General features: G+C 46.6%; 1 protein-coding gene across 9 annotated transcripts in view; it reads right to left on the reverse strand.

Moving 5' to 3' along the window:
• The window catches only part of LOC144690556 (kazrin-like), a 536,288-nt gene that overhangs the window by 273,790 nt on the left and 251,410 nt on the right, over positions 1-11,088 (reverse strand). For all 9 annotated transcript variants that reach the window (XM_078558154.1, XM_078558155.1, XM_078558157.1 and 6 more), the window contains one exon: positions 9,975-10,019. In XM_078558154.1, the coding sequence (XP_078414280.1) occupies positions 9,975-10,019 (45 nt within the window). The remainder of the gene's footprint in view (positions 1-9,974; positions 10,020-11,088) is intronic.

The raw sequence follows: 11,088 nt of genomic DNA on the forward strand, positions 1-11,088 counted from the left end.
CATTTACCTACACTCCTTAATTTTCTCTGCCATTATTTTCGTTCTGTCTTATCCAGGAAGGAAAGAAAGAATTTGCTTTTGTACAGCACATTTCATGACCTCAGGATTTCCAAAGTCCTAACTTATTTATCTTTATGCTTTTTGAAAATCCATATAAACTACACCCATTGCATTTCCATTCTCTATTGCCACTGTTGGGGGTTGGTTAGTTCAGTTGGCTAGATGGCTACAGCTTAATGCAGAATAACACCAAGAGTGTGAATTCGATCTCCGTGTTGGCTGAAGTTGTTGTTGGGGCCTGCCTCCCTGCCTTGCCCTATTGTGGTATCTCGGCCTATGTCATGATTAGCAACCCTCAGACAACGAGAACACTACATGGAGGGAGAGAGACTGCCACCGTTAATTCTTCAAAGAATTGATAAGACTGGTCAAGCACGACATACCACAACATTGTAATTTCCAAACTTACTGGTATTGAAACCCTTAGCTAAGCCTTTGTCACCTCCAGGTTCAACTCTATCCCCATTGACCTTCTGAGTTCCACCCTGCATAAAACTACAAATTGACCTGTTATGTTAGAACCCCTGTCCTTGCAAACCTCCACTGGCTTCCCAATCCACAATATGTCAAATTTGAAATCTCTGTTTTCATCCTCATACAGCCTTCTGCTCTACCAACTCTGGGTTTCCTTTGCATCCCTTCTCCACTTTACCTATGGTGATGGAGCCATCAGTTGTATTGACCCCAAATTCTGTAGTGTTCTGCCTAAACTGTTCCCCCTTGCTATCTCTCTCCTATCCCTTAAAAGCCTCTTTAAAACATGATCTCTGACTTTCCTTCAGTCACACCCCTAACTCTCTCGTATCACCTCTTCACCTCAGGTAAGCACCTTGGAATGTTTTAAATGTTTTAAAGGTGTGATATAATTGCTCATTGCTGCTGTTGTTTGAACAGAGTTCTACCAGCGCCAAGAGCCCTCTCGAGTTCCTAGTGGTAGTTCTGAATGAGCCAAGATAGGGAGTGCACGTCATTACTGTACTGCAGAGGGATCAATGCCCAATTCTGTCTTCAAGAGCTGTCCACACATAGGCTAAAGTGTGCTGCAGAATCTCACCAAGAGAGTATGAATTCAATCCAAAAGGGGTCACTGGAAAATAATCAGCCCACTGCAGTGCAGTACTGAGGATGTGTTGCACTGTCAGAGGTGCCACCTTGCGGATGAGCTATTAAACGAAGGCCCCATCTGCTTTTTCAGTGGGGTGTAAAAGATCTCATAGAATTATTTCAAAGAAATAATCACTCACTGCTTTGCCCGCTGAGATGTCAGAGGAACTATAACCTCAATTGTTGGTCTGCAGTGGCCATTTTAATTTCCTCGAGGCAATTTTCTACAGGATACACCATTTATTGAGTAATAGAGATGTGTATTCTGTGAGGATAGCAATTCTGGGGAAAGCTGATTTTTGTCAATATTAAGCATACTTAATACTGTTCCATTTGCCATGTAGAGTGGCCTTAACGTTGTTCAGCAACGCAGGGCCACCGCACTCCAAGCAGCATACTCACTCCTTTGGTCCATTTTTCAGAGAATTGCTACATTGAAAAACCAGAGATTTTCTGCTGCGGTTGGATGTTCTGTTGCTCTATAGCTGCCATACCAACCACATCAAATAGATTAACTTTAATTATGTACAACATCATTGGTCCAGGAAAGGTTTAGTGGGCAAGTTGCATTTAGACTGCTGAATGGGAGGTTGCAACCAAAGGAGGAAGAGTCACAGTGGGAGTGGGAGTGGGGGTGTGGGGGGCAGAGCCAAACAGAGTGGGAGTCCAATGGTTCCAAGCTAGGAATGGGGGAGGAGAGGCAGAACATGAGAGAGAGAAGGCAGGAAAGAAAATCAAGATGAGAGAGAGAGAGAGAGAAAGAGACAAAGAAAAATCTGAGGGATAAAGAAAGAGAGAGGGGAAAAGAAAGGATGAGAGAGAGGGAGGGAGGTGACACTAACAGGATCCGCTGACAATAGTAATTCAGGTAGATGATAGGGAGCAAGGAGTTTACAATGCGAGCCAGGAAAAGAGAAAAGTGTCGAAAAAGATGCAGATGGAGAGACTGACAGCCCCTCAGGCTCTGTGCTTGAAGTCCTGTTGGTTATGAATAATTTTGACTTGAAGCTGGGGCATGGTTTTAATACTGTTATATCGATGGCAGCTGTAACAGTCAGGCTCCTGAGAAACTTAAGGATTTCTAGCTGCGCTGGCTATGAAATGGATGGCACTGAGGAGATTGAAAGAATTGATTTCCACAACACACATGCAGGCAGTGATATGCAAACTGCAGCTCTTAAAGAGCAACACATCAATTATCAGAATGAAAGAGCATCAAGCATATCGCATGCTGACACAGATACATTGCACTCTTCAAACTGCACAGCACTCGACGTATTCACAACCAACCATCCAGCAGGTCCCATTGGCAGGCTCCCCACGCTGCTGCTGAAAGGCCCATCGAGAGTGAGAGCCGTCTTCACAAGACACTGCATTCATTTATCCCTCATTAATCTTTTACACTGAAGCTTCTCTTAAAACCAAAGCATTGCATTTGGGAGGAATACAGGACAAGACAGTCCCTAGTTAAAGTTCTGGGAGATTTGGCACAGCTTGGAGGAAAGGGTGGAGTCAGAGGCATGATTGGGTGAAAAAGACATGGACTTATATAGTGCCTTTCACAACCACGGGGCATCCCAAAGCATTTTATAACCAATGGGGCAGAAATTTTCGCTTGGCAGGCGGGCACGCGCCCAACCTGCTGGAGTGTGAAATGATGTGCGTTGTCATCGGCTGAACATGCCGACATCATCGCGCAGTCGCGCCATAATTTGGTCAGCGGGCACGTGCCGGAGGCGGCAGCGCGCCCGCTGACAGTTAAAAGGCCTGTTAAGGCCATTAAATTATAAATTAACGTAATTTTTTTGCTGCCCATCCAACCTCACAGTTGGCGGGCAGGCGAAAAGGCCAGTCAGCCTTTGTATTTTTTTGGAAACCTCATCCATGGGCGGGATGAGGCTTCCAAAAGCAAATAAAAATAAAATAAAAACTTTAATTTTTCATAAATAACATGTCCCTGCTCATGTGAAAGAGTCACATGAGGGGACATGTTTTATTACATTTTTATTTTCTTTAGTTCTTTTTATATCGCTTCATGTCCCTGAGACAGCTCTGTGCCTCAGGGAGATTATGAAGCGCTCACTCGCGCGCATGTGCAAAGTTCGCATTCAGCCAGCTAGCACTCCCCACCATCCCCTGCCACAGGCAGCGCTCAACGCTGCCACTTGCGTTTCACCCTGGGTGGGCCTTAATTGGTCCGCCAGTGTGAAATCGCGGTGTGGTGCCGATCGCGGGCGGCGGTCGGTTTCCTGACTGCCCCTGCCCGCCCCCACCAAGCCCGCCCGCCAAGGGCAAAATTCTGCCCCTGGAGTACTTTGGAAGTGTAGAACCTGACTGTAATGTAGGAAATGTGGGATGCAATTTCCAGTCCTGATCCAGTTGCCCTGACACAAAAAGTGTTGGGACATGATTGGGCTTTCTGTGGTGCCCCCACAGTTGAACAACCTGTTGACATTTGCTGTCCTGGGATAGATACAGTAGGGTTACTTGTAGGGAACCAAACCCTAGCAAGAAATCAGCAGGAGAGAAAGTGGGAGGAAATGAAGTTACTGCCTTCTCAGAACAGAGATAAAGGGTGAAGAATAGTCAGTGGGGTTGGCGGGTGGTTACGCTCTGGGGAATCACTGGTGCCTCAGGGAGGAACAGCTGCCACAGAAGCAGCAGATAGCAGAATCACCCCGAAAAAAGGAATGAAGAGCACTACAGTGTATCTAGTGACAGCTGAGCCACACAAACCAAGAAGGTCCCAGGTTCAATCCCCCCCCATGCCAGGTTAGTGGATCTCAGTTGGAGCTGTGATGAGCATCAATGGTCCTGGAGTCGGAAGGTGTGAGCAATGCCTCAGTGGGTAGCACTCTTGCGGGCTGAGTCAGAATGTAGTGGCTTCAAGTTCCACCATAAGACCTGAGCACATATTGTATTCTGACACTCCAGTGCATTACTGAAGGAGTACTGTCAGAGGTGCTGTGCTCTGAATGCACCTCTCAGGTGGATGTAAAAAGATGCCATGGCACTATTTAAAAGAGTTCTTCCTGGTGTCCTGAAAATATTTATCCCACGATCAACATCACAATACCAGATTATCTGTTTTTTGTTGTTTGTGGGATCTTCCTGTGCACAAGAAGCGGCCACATTTCCTGCATTACAACAGTGACTTCAAAAAGTACTCCATTGGCTGTAAAGTGTTTTGGGACATCCGGAGGTCACGAAAGGCGCAATATAAATGCAAGTCTTTCTTCCTTCAGGGAGATGAATAAACCATAGCTCCTGCTTCTGATCCCACTTGAAAAATCCAGCTGGACAGACAGCTGAACAAGGATGCCAAGTGGCCCTGAATAGGATGCATTCCCCATCCCTTTCTAGAGGCACACCATCAGTGCAGCAGAGTTACAGCAGGATAAACTGGCCCCAGTCCTTTTGACACTCTGTTAAGACTAGCACATGTATATCCGCAGGTCTACTACCCACTCCCTAATCCAGAGACCTACAGCTTGGCTATAGCAGCCCTACTGTCACCTCTACTGGCGATGGAACCAAGCATCTTCCTGTTCTGAATGACTCAGTGCTACCATCAATGGCACAGCTGCCCACTGAACCATCAGGGGGCTTTTCTCGAACTTCTCATTGGCAAGTTAGAATTAGCCACACGGGGCTGATTAAGAAGAAAAATCTGCAGATCCCCATGGAAATACATTCAAAATCAGTCATTGTCCCGGAAGATAGATCATGATCTTCATCGATGAACATCTCCGCTTTCAGGAAAGGCTTTTGATATGAGGGATGTATGGAATAGCACAGCAGGTATGCACACACTGCTTCCCTGTCTCTCTAATTTAATGCTCACCATTGCCATAGAGACATTAGATTGTTTAAGCTTTGCTGCCAATTTTGCCCCAAGCGGCTTTGTAAATTACCATGATGAACTGGAGAAAAGGAGTGAATATTTCATTATAACTTTCCCATTGCACAGTAAATACACAGGGGAAGAGGAACCAAGCTGCATACACTCCAATTACAAATGGCGACCTTGGCTGGGATTCTCTCTTCAGGGCAGTTAAAGGGTCAGACTTGTACCTGTCCCTTAAATCTGCCCTAACCCATTTCCTGGGTTGGACATCATTGCAGCTACACAGACTGTCCTACTGGGATTTCCATTCCTAAGACAGAGCCACTGCAGCACCAAATAGTGCTGAAGACTTGTACTCCAGAACTTGCTGCGCCCCTAGCCAAGCTGTTCCAGTACAGCTACAACACTGGCATCTACCGGACTACGTGGAAAATTGCCCAGGTATGTCCTGTACACGAAAAGCAGGACAAATCCAACCCAGCCAATTACCGCCCCATCAGTCGACTCTCGATCATCAAGAAAGTAATGGAAGGGGTCATCAACAGTACTATCAAGCGACACTTGCTTTGCAATAACCTGCTCACTGATGCCCAGGTTGGGCTCCGCCAGGGCCACTCAGCTCATGACCTCATTATAGCCTTGGTTCAAACATGGACAAATGAGCTGAACTCCCGAGGTGAGGTGAGAGTGACTGCTCTTGACATCAAAGCAGCATTTGACCGAGTGTGACATCAAGGAGCACTAGCAAAACTGGAATCAATGGGAGTCGGGGGAAAGATGGTTGTGGCTGTTGGTGATCAGTCATCTCAGCTCAAGGACATAATTGCAGGAGTTCCTCACAGTAATGTCCTCGGTCCAACCATCTTCAGCTGCTTCATTAATGACCTTCCTTCCATCATAAGGTCAGAAGTGAGAATGTTTGCTGATGATTGCACTATGTTCAGCACCATTCACGACTCCTCCGATACTTAAGCAGTCCATGTCCAAATGCAACAAGACCTGGACAATATCCAGGCTTGGGCTGACAAGTGGCAAGTAACATTCACACCACACAAGTGTCAGGCAATGACCATCTCCAAAAAGAGAGAATTCAACTATCGCCCCTTGATGTTCAATGGCATTACCATCACTGAATCCCCCTCTATCAACATCCTGGGGGTTACCATTGACCAGAAACTGAGCTAGACTAGCCATGTAAATACTGTGACTATAAGAGCAGGTCAGAGGCTAGGAATCCTGCGACGAGTAACTCACCTCCTGACTTCCCAAAGCCTGTCCACCATCTACAAGGCACAAGTCAGGAGTGTGATGAAATTCTCCCCACTTTCCTAGATGAGTGCAGCTCCCACAACACTCAAGAAGCTTAACACCGTCCAGGACAAAGCAGCCCGCTTGATTGGTACCACATCCACAAACATCCACTCCCTCCACCACTAATACACAGTAGCAGCACTGTGTACCATCTACAAAATGCACTGCAGAAATTCACTAAGGCTCTTTAGACAGCATCTTTGAAACCCACGACCACTACCATCTAGGACAAGGGCAGCAGATAGATGGGAACACCACCACCTGGAAGTTCCTCTCCAAGTCACTCACCATCAGGACTTGGAAATATATCACCGTACCTTCACTGTTGCTGGAGTCTGTCAAAATCCTGGAACTCCCTTCCTAATAGCACTGTGGGTGTACCTACACCACATGGACTGCAGCTGTTCAAGAAGGCAGCTCACCACCACCTTCCCAAGGGAACTAGAGATGGGCAATAAATGCTGGCCCAGCCAGCGCAGCCCATATCCCATGACTGAATAAAAAAAACGGGGAACTGGAAAAGGCTAGAAGCACCCCAAAGATGCCATCAAAGTTCCACCTGGGAATCTTGGCTGAGGTTTTCAGCTGCTCAATGTTTGGGTCAAATTGGAAGGAGAGGCAGAGCCACTAATAAGGTTCTCTCTTTCTACCTCCGTGTTATGGGCCAACTGTCACCTTCCCCCTGGGAGACACTAGAAAAATGGGGCAAATCCTTCCAGAGGAGAGGCTAACCATGCATTTGGCTGTTAGGGTGTTGTCTTTTTTAAAAAATTCATTCATGGGATGTGGGCTTCGCTGGCTAGGCCAGAATTTAATGTCCATCCCTAGTTGTCCTTGAGAAGGTGGTGGCGAGCTGCCTTCTTGAACCGCTGCAGTCCATGTGGTGTAGGTACACCCACAGTGCTTTAGGAAGAGAGTTCCAGGATTTTGACCCAGCAACAGTGAGGAAAAGGCGAAATATTTCCAAGTCAGGGTGGTGAGCGGTTTGGAGGGGAACTTGCAGGTGGTGGTGTTCCCATGTGTCTGCTGTCCTTGTCCTTCTAGATGGTAATGTTCGTGGGTTTGGAATGTCCTGTCTAAGGAGCCTTGGTGAGTTTCTGCAGTGCATCTTGTAGATGGTACACACTGCCACCACTGTGCGTCAGTGGTGGAGGGAGTGGATGTTTGTGGATGGGGTGCCAATCAAGCAGGCTGCTTTGTCCTGGATGGTATCAAGATCCTTGAGTGGTGTTGGAGCTGCACTCATCCAGCAAGTGGAGAGTATTCCATCAAACTCCTGACTTGTGCCTTGTAGATGATGGACTGGCTTTGGGGAGTCAGGAGGTGAGTTACTGGCCAAAGGATTCCTAGCCTCTGATCTGCTGTTGTAACCACAGTATTTATATGGCTAGCCCAGTTTTGTTTTTGGTCAATGGTAATCCCCATGATGTTGATAGTGGGGGATTCAGTGATGGTGATACCATTGAATGTCAAGGGAAGATGGTTAGATTCTCTCTTTGGAGATGGTCATTGCCTGGCATTTGTGTGGCGCGAATGTTACTTGCCACTTGTCAGCCCAAGCCTGGATATTGTCCAGGTCTTGCTGCATTTGGACATGGACTGTTTCAGCATCTGAGGAGTTGCAAATGGTGCTAAACATTGTGCAATTGCCAGCGAATATCTCCACTTCTGACCTTATAATGGAAGGAAGGTCATTGATGAAGCAGCTGAAGATGGTTGGGCCGAGGAAACTACCCTGAGGAACTCCTGCAGTGATGTCCTGGAACTGAAATGTTTGACCTCCAACAACCACAACCATCTTCCTTTGTGCTAGGTATGTATCCAACCAGTGGAGAACTTTCTCCCTGATTACCATTGACTCCAGTTTTGCTAGCATTCCTTGATGCCACACTCGGTCAAATGCTGCCTTGATGTCAAGGGCAGTCACTCTCACCTCACCTCGGGAGTTCAGCTCTTTTGTTCATGTTGGAACTAAGGCTGTAATGAGGTCATGAGCTGAGTGACCCTGGCAGAACCCAAACCGAGCAGGTTATTGCTAAGCAAGTGCTGCTTGATAGCACTGTTGATGACTCCTTCCATCACTTTACTGATGATAGAGAGTAGACTGATGAGGCGGTAATGCGCCAGGTTGGATTTGTCCTGCTTTTTGTGTGCAGGACATACCTGGGTAATTTTCCACATTGCCAGGTAGATGCCAGTATTGTAGCTGTACTGGAACAGCTTGGCTAGTGATGCAGCATGTTCAGGAGAACAAGTCTTCAATACTATTGCTGGAATATTGTTCGGGCCATAGGCTTTTCAGTATCCAGTTCCTCTAGCCGTTTCTTGATATCACATGGACTGAATCGAATTGGCTAAAGACAGGCAGGGAGGGGCGGTATGTGGTAATTAGCAGGAGGCTTCCTTTCTCGTGTTTGACCTGATGCCATGAGATTTCATGGGATCCGCAGTCAATGTTGAGGACTCCCTCCTAACTGTATACCACTGTGCCACCACCTCTGCTGTGTCTGTCCTGCCGGACACACTCAGGGATGGTGATGATAGAGTCTGGGACATGATCTGTAAGGTATGATCCTATGAGTATGACTATATCAGGCTGTTGCTTGACTAGTCTGTGAGCCAGCTCTCTCAATTTTGGCACAAGCCCCCGGATGTTAGTAAGGAGGACTTTGCAGGATCGACAGGGCTGAGTTTGCCATTGCCATTTCCAGTGCCTCAGACAATGCCAGGTGGTCCGACTGGTTTCATTCCTTATTGACTTTCTAGTGGTTTAATACAAATGAATAACTTGCTAGGCCATTTCAGAATGCATTTAACAATCAACCACATTGCTGTAGATCTGGAGTCACATCTCGGCCAGACCAGGTAAGGACGGCAGATTTCCTTCCCTAAAGGGCATTACTTTTTGTGACAATCGACCATGGTTTCATGGTCATCATTAGACTTTTAATTCCAGGTTTTTGCTGACTGATTTAAAATTCCTTCGTGGCCGTAGCAGGATTCAAATCCAGGTCCCTCGAGCATTACCCTGGGACTCTGGATTACTAGCCCAGTGACAATACCACTATGCTACCACCTCCCCACAACCATTTGGATGCCATTTCTTTCACCAGTTCCCAGGAATATCTGATGGCTTGGAGGGCATTCACAGGCTGAAACTTTCAAACAAGTACATGCTCAGTCATTTACCTGTTCCTCCAAAGTGGTGACATCTAGCCCTCAACGCAAATGAGACATGGGTTCGAGCACTGAGGAGGAAAGGAAAAGGGAGAGAGAAAAATGTGCCCTACAGGACTCTTCTTCGGTTAGGAAGAGTCATATTGGACTTGAAATGTTAACTCTGTTTCTCTCTCCACAGATGCTGACAGACCTGTTGAGTTTTCCCAGCACTTTGCTTTTATTTCACACCTCTAGCATCCGTTGTATTTTGATTTTATTATAGTACAGAACTTGTCCTCCATCAACACTCCAATATAATTGGGGGTGGGGCTCGTGGGGGGGAAGTAACAAAGGTAAAGCGGGAAGGAACAAGACCAAACATCCCGAATGGGTTTCCACAATCGCCCTAACGGGAAACCAGACAGAAACTAAATCCAACCAGTGAACCTGCTTTCACACCACAGAATTCTGGCTGCCAAATAACTCTCTGTACCTGTCACATGATGCTGCAGCTCTTCAGATCGAACGTCACAATCATCTGCAACAAAAAAGCAAGACTATTAATAGTGTGTTGCACAAAATAAATACCTGAATAAACATATGCATGCACACCTGCGCGGCGCGCACACACACACAGTCTCAGGTTCCATTTTGAGTCTATGCTCATTGGTTGGTCCTGTTCCATGTGTTGGTTAAAGAGCTTTAATTGGGTTTAATCCCTTTAGGTTTGGATGAAGAGGGAAAACGCTTTACAAATAAGAAATATTTTTGATAGGCCCCCTACAGAGTGGGGAAACTGTTTTGTTCAGTGGTAGCCTCATTTATTGCCAGCCCACCCCTCGAGCCCAGGATTTCAACCAAGCTCTTATCTTGCGTATTCAGGGTGCTTTCACCGTTGCTTTGACACAACATCCTGCTTCTGTTGTTTGCTGTTCATATCCAGACTACAGGGCACTAGGCTCTGTATGCACACTGGACTCCAATTTATATGAAGCCCCACAGGTATCATAGGACTGTCTCCCATACCCTCCCCTCTCCCTGTTTACATTACATTACTACAGCCAACTCCCTTTTTCCCTCTGTTTTGTGAGTCTGCAATGCTGTCAGTGCCTGGGAGATGAACTTGTTCATATGATGGAGTGTCCCTGCCATAGGAAGATCTGGATATCTGCAGTCAAGGATATAAAAATGTCCAGTGACAGGCCCCAGGGTGCGGTGCAACTATCCTGCCACTCTCCAGCAAGGAGCTGAGAGCAAAGCTGGCATTCAGGGTAATTACAGACGTTAGGAAACAGTGGATTAAAGGCAAGGCTCAATTTACAGACACAGCGCTGGTTGCCTTGGATCTAACAGGCGAAAGATATCCCGACGTAGTTAAATAGTCACTGATTGCAGAACAAGGTGGTCATCATAACTCACTCTAAAACATTCCACCACCCCTTACCGCCACCCTCCCAAGGTGGGTGTGTGTCTGATATATACCACGCCTCTTGCTTCAATGTCCAATATATCCCACACGCCTTGTGCAACTTCCATATGCCCCACACTTCTCACATTTGCTGGCATGTGGGCTTTTTTTGCTTAATAAAAAGATTATATTAAGTGTT

The sequence above is a fragment of the Cetorhinus maximus genome, chromosome 15 (assembly GCF_964194155.1).
Source record: "Cetorhinus maximus chromosome 15, sCetMax3.hap1.1, whole genome shotgun sequence".
NCBI classification, from domain to species: Eukaryota; Metazoa; Chordata; class Chondrichthyes; order Lamniformes; family Cetorhinidae; genus Cetorhinus; species Cetorhinus maximus.